Source organism: Rhea americana, unplaced genomic scaffold, assembly GCF_003343005.1.
Source record: "Rhea americana isolate MKP2758 unplaced genomic scaffold, rheAme1 scaffold_10, whole genome shotgun sequence".
NCBI classification, from domain to species: Eukaryota; Metazoa; Chordata; class Aves; order Rheiformes; family Rheidae; genus Rhea; species Rhea americana.
In genome coordinates this window covers 2,287,690-2,300,627 of record NW_028185039.1, presented here as the reverse complement: position 1 = coordinate 2,300,627, position 12,938 = coordinate 2,287,690, and the positions used below count along the sequence as shown (strand labels likewise).

The following is a 12,938-nucleotide window of genomic DNA, read 5'->3' as shown; positions in this document are numbered from 1 at the left end:
ACTGAATAGCAACCTTCAGTGCCTGCACTTTACAGACATCACTCTTCACRCTGGTATTCTCTGGCAGGCAGACCATAGCCTGCAGTGTTGCTGGCCACATACAGAAATCAAGCAACACTGAGTAATACCAGTGCATCAGGGAACACCAACAAGAGATATGAACTGCCAGGTGCACAGGAAACCAGTTCCTTGATTCCTTTAAAAACGTATCTTATTTGTGCTTGCATTAGCAGATGGATAGAAGCGATCACTCCCAAGCACATAAAATTAGACAGCTGAATATATCTCCACAAGAGAAAACACCTCCTCCCATTCATTTGTTCAGCCAAATGATGGCAGAACATCGATTATGACTCAGCTACAGATTTATCTAGTGGAAAACATTAGCTCTTGGGGCTTAAAAATGGGTGGAAATATCATCTCCACATTCCTCATTGGCCCTGAGGGTCTTCCTTCTAGCTGCAAAACATGTTTGTGCCCTGCAACACACTGGCCTGAAGAGAAGGCAAAGGTCTGGAGACATGACAGGTGGTTTGATTTTTAAAGATCTGAACTACTCCATCTCACATAATGTTTTTGGCCTGTACCAGGCTGGGCAGTGTGCCCTGTGGTGGGCTCCTSTGATCACCCTAGAGCCCGCCTGCAGCCCAGCCTGGCATCCTCAGTGCYGCACAAGGAGGAGCTCGTGCTCTCAAAGGGGCAATGCTCAACTGCAAGGATTTTCACAGCTATGTAGATTCGTAAAATTCGAAACCCCTCTGACCAGAGCAAAAACCACTATGCAAAATACTGTTTCTATTTTCTTTTTGCCACGAGATGGCACCACAATCCCTTTGAGTGACAGATAGCCCAGCCCTGCAGTCCTTAATGGGGTAGAATGCCCTGCCATCCATGATAAGGACTTTATAAGAAGAGCAGAGTTAGGCCTTGAGCCTTTATGTACCTCTGATCCAAAAGGGTTCACCTGTGAGCAAGGCTGAACACACAAAGACATATGCAGTATTCATCATTAACCTGGAAGAATGAGGTGGTATGATGGGAACAGGAGGAATCTTCTTTCCCATCCTGGARCATACGGGGATTTTCTTCACCTCATTCTCTCCCAAGGATTTAYATGATCAAACACCTTGTGGGACAGTGTTCACCTCTCACTGCAGTCTTATTAGATCCCTCTGGCCTCCACTCAGCATTTCAGATCAAGGAAGAAGCCAACTGCTATGAATAAGTGTCCTATTGCCTGCGTTGTTGAGGGGATGAGATGAAGTTCCATGTCTAGTCCTTTCGGAGGAGAAGGAAAAGAGATAAAAATGTAAGGGAAAGGGAGGATCCTGACAAATTTCACAGAACACTAGGCGAAGAAAGGAAAAGGGAGATGGATGAGTTTTCTCTCAATCTGCCTGGATATGCCCAGCTTCTGTGCTACTTAAGGAAAGAGCATTTTAGAAACATCTTTGCAATGTTTGCATGCCTGTTTGTTCAAACCTGGCAGTCTGAAAAGAGGTTGTGCTTATGTATCTGAGGTACCTTTTGAAAAATGTAGAAGGGGGGGGGCTGACTTCTCAGTGGAGATCTGTTATGTCCTACATCAGTGCAAGGGTAGCAGAGCCAGTGCCCAGAAAGGGCCAAAGAGCCCCAAGAAATTATGCTGAGGTCCCTCAGAGCAAGGGGAACCTAAGAAGTCTAYGGTTCAGTACCTGAAAGTCTGGAAGGTATGGAAAGAGTATCYACAGGACATAGAATGAGCAGGTATCTAGGAACACTGTATCAACTGTACAATAGTGAATGGAAAAAGACCTAAGACTTGAAGATGACACATCTGTGTCTCATATTGCTCTCCAAATGAAGAAATAACCCACTGCTGAGAAACATGCTTTCAGAACTAAGATAAATTTTTATGTCRTATATTTAATGTGTAAAGGAAAGTAGTGACTCTCTTGCCATTTTCAGCCATGTATCTGTCTGAAATTTTCCAGGTAACTTTACCCACTGGCTCTCCTCAGGTTCTTAGAAAAATATTTGCTCAACAAATATTTTAAGCATATAGTCAGCACTTGCAAGGCTTTGAGTAAGAAGAAACTAGCTGTTTCTACTGCAGACGGATCTGGTTTCTCCTTTGTGCATCTGCCGGATTCTGTGCAAAACAATTACATGGATTTTTCTTAGTTTAGAGCCTTGGGTTCATTCTCGTAGCACTGCACAGGCACACTGTGGATGAGGTCGCATGGTGAATCCAGCCTCTGCAGTTGTGTCCAGCTCAGATTCTTTAACCCCAGGTGGGGGCTTAAAAGTAAATTTCTGGATCAAGCCTGTGAAGAAGATGAAGAGCTCCACCGTGGCAAGACTTTCTCCAATGCAGTTTCTCCGTCCTGCAATGCCAAAAGCATGGCCATTTACAGTGTGATTAGGTAAGAGGTAGCTCAGCTCGACAGCTCTTCTACTACTTGATAAGAGTAGTGTGAGGAAGAGTATAGGCAGAAATGCAAAATAGCACAGACTGATATTCAGCAGCCATCACGACTGGTTTCTGATGTAACAGCCCTCCAGTTTAACAGGCTCTGACTGTAACAGCCTCCAACAGGGCTGTTACAGTCAGAGCCTGAAAGGAATTGATCTGGGAACTGAACCTGGAAACCGGCCTTTCCAAGGCAAAGCAGGCTCTTGCTTGAAGGTGTTGAGTCTTTTGTAGTTCCCTGTGGTGTCTTTAGACAATACACCAGGGCCCAGTGTGCCTCCAAGTGTGGGCTGAGAGGCYGTTTGCAACTCATCGGAACCCAAGACGGATATTTCTAAAATATCCCCATCACTAATCTGTGTGCTGTTCCTAACAAAGACTCTTATCCTGTCCCCTGACTACTGTCTTCTCAGTGGCACTGAGCGCTCTGAGCTCTGTGCAGGATCAAACACTTTTGTTACCTGTAGAGAAGGGCAGGAAAGCTTTCTTCTTTACGAAGTTCCCATTCGCATCGAGGAAATGGTTGGGGTTGAATTCATCTGGTGTCTCCCATTGCGTTTTATCCAGCAGCACAGAGGTGAGCAGAGGAATCACTGTTGTTCCCTGCAGCATAATCACTTTCAGCTTTAGCCAGTGTAGATGTAGCAAAATTCTGGCTTTGCTCATTCAGTCTCTTAAATCATACCTCCTTTTGAGCTGCGTTTGCAAGCTAACTTCTACCTCTGAAAAACTAAATTCCAGGCTTTTATATGACCAGAAGGCTCTTAGTGGGGATACCCAGTTTGCTAGGATTACTATCTAATATATGATTATTAATAATGATTATTGGCTGTGCCCAAGTTATGCAGCAAAAGAGAGATGTGAGCCAGGCTTCCCTGCTGGCCAGCTGCTCTCTGCTTGCCTCTAGCAGGTAATGAGACAATGCTATGATACTCCAAAGTCAGGACGGTTTCACAGGGCCATGAATACCAAGGGAGGGAGTTAAGAGAACAAGAAAGATTCCAGGCTATGAGGATTGAATGAGAAATGTGAAGTTACAGGCAGTGGGAAGTTGGYTGAATAATCATGAAGTCACACTGCCATATGTCTGGACACTGAGAAGATGGGGAGGTAGGGAACTGGCTCCTTCCCATTAACAGCCCTGCATCTCTCCCTGTGACATTTCCTGTTGTGCGTCACTGGTGTGCTGCATGGGAACCACCCTACTCTTCGTCTTGAGAGCAGCATGTACCTTGGGGATGAAGTAGCCTTTAAAGTAAGTGTCAGTGGAGGTGCACCGTGGAACATGTGGCAGGAGGGTGACAAATCTCTGCACTTCATGGATCACTGCRTTGGTAAATGGCATGTTTTTCCGGTCCTCAAAGGTAGGCATGCAGCCAGGGCCAAGAACTCGCTCAATCTCTGCATGCACCTTTCCTGAAGTAAAAAGGCAAAGGCATAAATTGTGTTTCCCTCAGTGGTAAAGTACCTTCCAGATCCCAACCCCATCTGACTGCTGGCAGAATGACCCCAGGGCAGCGAAGAGCAGCATGGCAGGAGGTTGCACAGCCCCCGGGAGCAGATATGAGAACAGCCCAACAGATCCTTTGGTCCTGAATGGCAGCAAAAAGTGCTTAGACAGAGATGGGCAAGCTTCAGGTGTGCAGATTTTGAAAGCTCTGGCACAAATGAGAAGCTATGAAGCTTTCACAGAGGATCAGCATTCATGAGGTCACTGCAGAGATCTAACAGCACTTTATGTATGAAAAGCAAAACCATAGATGTGTCCTACTCTGAATCTCGGGGTACTTCATCATCAGSAGGATGGCCCATTGCAATGTTGTGGATGTTGTCTCAGTGCCAGCCATGAGCAGGTCAAGTGCAGAGGCCAGTACATTTGCATCATAAAAGGAGGTATTACTTCTATCTTTCTCCTTTAGAGAAATAAAAAGGAAAAGGTAAAACTAGAATAGTACTTCTATGTTGCCTCTCMAACCCAGAGTCATATGATCATAGGATGTGGAAGAAAGCCAGGAACCTGTATTATCTCCAGGAAGCACCTCCAACATCCACTCTTTTTATATGCAAATAATTCTACAGATAGTRTGAGACACATCTACTTATTAATGTTTTGACACTTTCTTTTTAGTGATGAGTGTCATGATAGAATGCCTCTCATTATCTATAAGGGACACACCCTGCAAGATGTCATACCATCCAAGGGGGTAACTTAGTCCTTAGAGGTGCTGGAGTGGGAAGMAGGTGAATTACAAGTCCTGTGATGTACTGCATTAATACTTCAGCATAGAAATGCTTCAGTTTTCAGTAGGAATATTTTGGCACTCAAGATTTGGCCAAAAATTTGAAATATTTTGACAAATTCTTTGGTTTTCCAACACCTCACGGCATTTATCTGCTCTGGGCAGTAGTGACCTAATGCACTCAGCACTTCTATCCCACGTCTGTGGATCCTGATACGCCTGGGAAGAGATGAGAGGTGCCTGCCTGGTGCTGCAGGGGTGAAGTGTCACATGCGCAGGGGAGCTGAGTGCAGAGAGCGATTCGCGCGATGGTGACGTGGTGCTTGTGTTTGGGATCTCTTCTCCAGTAAGGAAGAGACTGTAACTGACACCTGAGGACAAGTTTTACACTTTCATGCCATACAGTTTAGTGAATTTTTTCTTGCTCTTCCTGCATTATCCAGTATTTAACAGGGATGAAAAATCTSTGTTACGATAAGAAAATGTTTACCTCTAATATAAATATTTCTATATAGACCTTAATAGAGCATGTTCATTAGGCAAGCAACTTTGAGTGTCTCTGCATAAGGTATCACACTAGGAGTCAATATATTGTTAAAATACCTCTTGCTGTTTGAATACTAATGCATCAATGTAGCTCATCAAGTTGTTTCCATTAACGTTTTTTTTGCTTTCCTTGATGTGCTTGTTTAAGATCACACACACCTCTTCTATTTTTTTCAGTATCATCTTGTGAGGTTTGAAGAGAAATCCAAGGAAGGGGTAGAAATTAAATAACTAAAAAGGAAAAAAAAAACAGAAAAACAAGATTAAAAAAAAAAATATTCACCCATTATGTTGTAAAACTTAAGTATCATAATGGAAAAACCATTTACGTGCATAACCAAATGACATGTTATTGGAGTCTCTCATTTTTTTGGTAACTAAAAAATTTTAGTGTATAAAACGTCTCCTCTTATTAAAAAATCTCTACAGAAATAAATGAGCCTATCAGACTTGTCTAGACATAGACTATAAACACGAATTAAAAAATACAATTAAGGGAAAGTGATAGTAAACTGGTGAAACAATGAAATTACATTTTTAAAGTGGTAATAAAGCAAAAAGATAAAGCATTACATTTAAGCAAAGAAAATCCCAAACGTTTAGCAAGCCAAAACACTTACGTTTTAAAGTTGTTAGATCATCATTTTTAACTTTCACATGAATTATAAATCAATTACACTCAGTTCTCAGCACCATTAAATTTCACAGCACAATAAATAGTTTCACTTTATGTGCAGGGGGGTTACTTACACCATTTCTCAATGTTATAAATAAACTAGCTGCAGAATAAAAATTACAAATCTCATGCGTTACCTTGCCTTAATTGGTTATAATTTTTGCTGCTTTCTGCAAAATCTAAGCCTGTCTTAAAGTTAAAAAAAAAGATGTTACCCTTTTTTTTGTTGTTGTTGTAAATAATTCTCATACAGGTTATAAATTCATCAGCATCAGAGCTTTTTTAAAACAGTTTTTTGGATGATTGTTTTTATATTAGCTTACATAACTAATAGTCCAGTCTTTGTGATGGAGGATTAAACTTGCTCAGTAAGAACCTCTTAGATGGAATACACTTTTTGTGCTGCTGTCTTTAGCAAGTATGCCCTCACTTTCCAGTTGATTTAATGCCATGTTGACTGCCACAGGGGTTGCCCTGAACAGTGCAATCAAGCCTGGATTCCCTCCTCTGTAACTTCACTAGCTTATTAAAGACTACTAAGAGACTAAAATACCAAATCCTAATAACTTCTAGATATGTGCAGACTTGTCCCTATAACAAGTGGTTACTTTTGGGACAGTCACATAGTGTTCAGCAGACATTAACTGACATAGGCCAGGCTATTTCCAATGGTACATGCACACAGAAAGTCAGTATTTCAATAGTTTTATCACTGGTGTGTTTTAAAAGAAAGAAACCCTGGTCATTCCCTCCAAGAGGCATCTGATGCCCCTGTCTCTTCCATCTGAGATCTGTTTGGACTGCAAATACTAGGGAGTAGGAATTGCTCTTCTTCCTGCGTTTTGTTCTGAGTACTACTGGCAATTTGTCAACAGCCAGAAAAATATTGACGAAAAAATAAATAAATAAAAAGAAAAACTAAGTAGAATCGCTCTGAACTCTTCGGCAAAATGTGACAAACATTTCTGAGACACACACTAGGAAATTTTCCTGCAGTTACTATGAAATGTTGAGGAGAGAAGGTTGCCCAAATTCTAKATCTGTCCTATATTAGGGTCTGTTTCCTCATGGGAGACTAATTAAACTGTCAAGTTTGYGAGATAATGTTACTAAAAATCAATATATGAAGGTTAGAATCTATAGCGCGGATTTCCACTGATGCTCCTGGGTTTTCTCCCACTCTGCGTAGCTCCTGCTTTCTGCTAGCTAGGTCACATTCACACTTTCATTCTAGTGCTGCCATGTGATACTGGACTTTCTTTGCAGAGCACTATAGTATATGCAATAGGATTTCATAAAGGAGGAAAAACACTGAGCAAAGAATCTTAAGTTTCAATACCCTCAAGATTCTCAAACACTGTCCAGAACAGAAATCTGCTTGACCAATCAACTCAGACAAGGTACTSGAGCATTTCAGCACAGAGGGCAACTTACATGCAAGAATGGAGAGCCAAGAAGGAGCATGACTTCATCTATGAGTCTTAAGAGAGTGACAAATGTTGGGTCTTTATAATCAAACCTTCTTCCAAACAGTATAGCAAAAGTGATGTTGGTGGGGGCTGTATTCAAAAATCGTAATCTGAAAGGTCCTCCTAAACATGAACAAAATCGTAATTGTATTTGTCATTTCTGGAGCAACCCAGAGGTCTTTACGGAGGCTCTGTAAAGCAACATAAAACAACTGATGTTCTCTAAATCTCCAGCTCACCTTTGAAGGAGTTGATCAGGTCAATAAGAAAATGAAGCTCTTCCAGAATCCTTTCCTCTGACAGTCGTTTTCCCATGCCAAGATCCCGCATGGTTGCCATGGTGAACCTGCGTGTTGTTTTCCAGAGCTCTTGAGAAGAAAAGAACACACCTGCAGAGGRATCACACCTCTTGTTTGCCAAGGTGATAAAGGATTTTCAAAGAAATACTGAAAACACAGCTGGGGAACACAGATACCTTCCAGACAATCCTCTTTGGAAAAGCCTGTTCAGGAGAGAACTGGAGCGCCCGCTGCAGGGGTGGCCTAGGCAGGCACATCCCCAGGTAGGTTCATTAGGGCTATAGCCAATTGTTTAAACATTGGCAAACAGTAGCTGTTCACAGTAAAGCTCCGGGTTTTGCTTGTTTCTATGTTTGTCTCTTTGCAGCCCTACATAGCAAAATGCACTTTGTATGGTATTTGTCTCAGACAGAGTCGTTTTTCCCTAAAAAACACAACCCAGCTGTTCCAGAGAGCAAGGCTAAGAGCAGACGACACTGTTTTGCACACATCACAAACATTCACTTGACAGCTGGTGTTTTAAAGGATGAAATTTTTACTGTGCAGGGGGACAAGCAATGGGCGTTAGGGAGGCACCTTTCCTCCTGCAGAGGAGCTGYGAGAAGCTGGAACATGATGATAACTTTCAAGCACTTCTTTTCAATGCTGTGCTATGCTGGTCTGTCCCGGATAGCACAGTTGAAATTGCTCAGCCAAAAGAATACAAACTTGCTTGGGTTTAAGTCAGAAGTCCTCCTTTCCTAGGGAGCCTTCAAGGACTGAACATAGTCTATGTCTTCATACACTGGTTGGGAAAGTAGCATAGTGTGCCCTTCCCAACTGGGCCTCGCTATTATAAAATGAGAAGAAAAAGACCCACGTGCTGTACACATTCTATACATATTAGGTCATCAGATCTTTTCCTTTCAGCCCTGGATTAGTCCCTTCATTGTTTTTCAATGTCCAGTCTTGGACAATATATTACTTTTTAACATGCCGTTCAGAAACTTGCCAAAAATCTGTTTACAGAAGTAATTGTTTGAGGTACGAACAGCCCATGCTATTGCACTCTTGCCAGTTCTTGCAGTCTTTATCATGAGTCATGCATGATCCTGTCTTTGTCTGAACTCCCAGTTACTGCAGCAAAGAGACTGCATAAGAGCCTCTGCTTTCATGTGAAAAATAATTTCCACCCTCTGTACTGCAAACAATCCTCTAAATGTGACCCAAGTGCCTCTAAAGGCAAAAAAAATTACGGGGCATTTCTCTTAAAAACAAAAAACCCCTCCCAAGCCCCCTGAAATGTAGATCTTGACTGAAAGGGTCTGGCTCAAGGCTCTTAAATACTGCTGCAATTCCAACAACGCATCTGAGAACAGCGTAGCAAACACATCCTCGTCTTTCCAAACTGCTCGTACCATTTCCGTGCTGGATGTGATAGAATATGGGTATAGCTGGTCTGTCTGAAAATATGTCAGCAGTGTTCTGAAGGGCTTCTTTTACTGCTTCATAGCCAGTCACCACCACGGTCCGCTGGAACCCCAAATGGACAGTGAACACAGGGCCATATTTCTCTGAAATCTACAGAGAAAGAAAAAGCACAGCGAGGAAGTCATCAGTGGAAGCAGTACATCCTGCCGTGGTGGTTTAAGAATTGCCTTCACTCGTAGTTCTGTGATCARGAGGGCTGGAAGGATGTCAAAGCTTAAGCCTTGGGACACTCCAATGAAATAGAAATCAGAGTAAACGAACTCTGGTCTACTTAACCTAACAGTTTCCCTAAAGTTAATYCTATTCTGAATTGGTTGTACTCACATAGTTTGGTCCAGTGGATTAAAAGAAGTAGAGCATAACATGACACTTACAATACTAACAATAGCACAAAAGCATTAAAAGAGGCCAGATAGCAAAGGATCAACTGCTGACCTGGCAGGTTGCAATGCTACAGTCCACCACAAGAGGATGAAAGAGCCAAGGCATCCTTATTTATTACAGTAAATTAAATAGAAGCTTTGTCACAATTACACAAAGATGTGTAATATGACTCACCTAGAATGGATATATCAAGGCATACAAAAACATTGTACATTTGGTCTCAGAAAATTACTACAATAATATACTCTTGCTTCTACYACAATATAGCTTTCAAGATACTGCATAGCAGAATAGGTTTTATACCAGCCACTAAACCTTGATAGTGAGATCTGAGGTACTGGGTGGCAAGAGCTCTCCGGAGGCTCACAAACATGATCCTGCCAGGCCTTACAATGATTTTAAGACTTGATAGAGAGCAATGGCTCATATAAAACTATCATGAGATCTAGTCTGGTGTCCCATACAAGGAGACCGGTTCTGACAATGTAAACTCGAGAAGGCTTCAAAGTTTAGTAACCCCTGAAGCTGTGCCCAAGCAAACAGGTATCCCAGGCAGAGTTTAATCTGCACTTCATTATCCAGACAGTTTTTATTTATGCTGTAGCCAAAGTAATTAACAGGACATTGATTTTTTTCAGAGTGCTTAGTGCTACTAAGATGATGAAGGGACRGGAGGATCTCTCTTATAAGGAAAGGCTTAGAGAGCTGGGATTGTTCAGCCTGGAGAACAGAAGATGCAGGGGGATCTTATCAACGCGTACAAGCATTTTGGACTGTGGCTCCTGTTTCAGCCAAGACCAGGAAAGGAGAATGTAAAAAAGACAGAGACAGACTCTTTTCACTGGCGCCCAGTGATGGGACAAGAGGCAAGAGGCACAAACTGAAACACAGGAAGTTCTATCTGAACATAAGGAAAAACATTTTGAATGCAAGGGTAGCTGAGCACTGACAGATTGCCTAAAGAGACTGTGGAATCTTCTTCTTTGGAGATACTCAAAAGCCATCTGGACACAGTCCTAGGCAGCCTGCTCTAGRTGACCCTGCTTGAGCAGGGAGGTTGGACTAGATGAACTCTAAAGGTTCCTTCCAACCTCAACCATTCTGTGATTCTGTGACTCTGTGATTTTGGTCATTTGTTCAAAATAATATTTCAGTTCCTACATCATGTGCTGTGCATCTTTCACTTTGAAAACCTTTAGGGATTCTACTTTTAGGGAGGCTTTTCTATTTCATGTCATTTATTTGCTAATACCTTAAAAGCCTTCTGGCAAGTTAGCTGTCAAACCATTATTACAATTCCACAAGCCCAATATGAAATGTATTACAYGGACCTGCCTGCAAGGGGAACGTCTTATGTGCCAAGTGTCTGCCTGTGAACATGGGAAGGCCAGCTAAAGTACAGCACATTATTGGGGCAGCAGTGGAAAGAACAGCAGCTGATAGCCCAGTGCTGCAGCCATTCCCCGGAGGAATAGCCCACGGCCCAGGAGATGTGCACATTTCCAGGGTGCTGCTCATACCAGGTCAGCAACCACTGAAGATTCTGCTCAGCCCCAGTGTTACCTGGTTTGTCTACCATGTTCATAGCCTCTGCCATCACCTCATAGCTCCTCTCCCCCAGGTGCAAAACCCTATGGCACACCTCTGTTTCCCCATCCCAGCACCTTCACATCAAACCCACCCTCATCCTGCTCACCGTTGCAGCTCAAGTAAATCCTCTAACTGTCCTCTGCCCTTTGGAGTTATTTACATCAGTGCTAGTCAGGGYAAAGCAGGCATGACCATGACTGCTCAGCAGCAGATTCCTTTCCCAGTTGGCTCTCTGATGCTGTGATTCMATGGGAGAAAACTCATCGCTGCAGCCAGTCTGCCTGATACACACCTAATCCATCTTCTCTATGTTTGTATTTCATTAAGCTGCTACCGCCATGCTCCTAGGTCCTCATGTCCCCTCCTTTCGAACTTTGCTCACTCTTCACAGCAGCTCCATGCACCAACCCAATCCCCCTTCTCTCKTATCCACTTCTGCAGAAGATTTCCTGGTCTTGACCGAAACAGGAGCCACAATCCAAAATGCTTCCCAGTTCCCAAGTACTGGATGGTGAGCCCACTGTGGGCTGGCTGGTGGAATAAGAACAGGGACAAAGACACATCCACATAAGCATTCTGGAGGCCCCTCCTTCTACCTAAATAGTGTCAAGCAGGTTGGAGGGCTGCTGGCAAACTGGAATGTGATGGTATCAAGGTTTGGTGTTAGGTGATGAATCCTGATCAATGTGTGGTTAATCACACCCTGTTGTCTTGTGATCACACTCTTGTCCTGACACATGGAAAATCCACAGTTCCACATTTTAGCCCTGAGTGAACGAAGAGGTTGAAATTTCCCCCTTTTTCTGGAACATAGACGCAAGGCACTTGTAATTCCTATGGAGAAACTTGTCTTAARTAACTCCAAGCCATTTGTCATTTCAAATGATTTGTCTAAATTGTGCTGTATTAATGCCTGTTCTCATGAAAAACTGGCACCATGAGTAACAAATACAAGATTTTTTGGCAACCACAATTAAGCATCCATCTTTCAATTTGGTTASACGGACACAAAACTGTATTAAAGTATGTCACAAGAAAAGAAATGCCAGAATTTAGGTCTACATGTCCTGACTAATGCAGACACACACAGCTTTCAATGTGTGCACAGTTCTTCTCATACAAGGACTTCTCATGTTTAATACAAGTCTTTGCAGAGTTGGGATTTAATAGTTTCCTTAKACATTTTGAAACCTTTATATCTTTATAGTTTTTAAAAACTGTATTTGGCACTGAACAGTTATGTCAGATCAGTTCCTGGAAACAAAKTTTTAAACTGTAAGTGCTAATAGTCACATCATTGAACACACTGATAACARAAGATGTTTGTTCTTACCTTCATTAATGACTTATCTTGCCTTCGAATATCCAGCAAATGCAGGTTACCAATGACTGGAAGAGGAAATGGACCAGGAGGCATATTTAAAACTGATTGTTTCAAACCTTTTGAAACATAGAGCGCAGCTAATAAAAGCAATATGCATAACCCACAAATAAAGAGAGACATGAAGGCAGCCATATTTTGGTCCTGCCCTTCTGACAAACTGCTGAGAGATATGTTTTAGGAAACTCATGTTATATTTATTTAAAGTAACTGTTATCAGGGGTTTTGTTGAGCTTTGCACAATCGTCCCCTCCTATCCCAGCTCTCCACAAAATTTTGACATTATGTCTGCAGAAGGCAAAGTCCAARCACTGCTACACTGCTAACTATGGTGCAGGCTTGCCGGCTCCSCACACAGTGGGACAGGGCAGGTTTGCCCTGTTTCCAAAGCCTAGCTCAGATTCTTCTGTCTGCAATAATTTGCCTGGCAC

At 42.4% G+C, this 12,938-nt stretch overlaps 1 protein-coding gene across 1 annotated transcript; it reads right to left on the bottom strand.

The window, feature by feature from the left end:
- Positions 1–2,177: 2,177 nt before the first annotated feature.
- CYP2W1 (cytochrome P450 family 2 subfamily W member 1) lies at positions 2,178–12,642 on the bottom strand. The gene is made up of 9 exons (XM_085301436.1): positions 12,460–12,642; positions 9,080–9,242; positions 7,623–7,772; positions 7,349–7,506; positions 5,296–5,469; positions 4,224–4,365; positions 3,684–3,868; positions 2,914–3,055; positions 2,178–2,366 (listed from the first exon to the last, which is right to left on the bottom strand). The coding sequence occupies exons 1-9, from the start codon at positions 12,640–12,642 to the stop codon at positions 2,179–2,181; spliced, it is 1,485 nt and encodes a 494-aa protein (XP_085157562.1). The 3' UTR covers position 2,178.
- Positions 12,643–12,938: the final 296 nt, after the last annotated feature.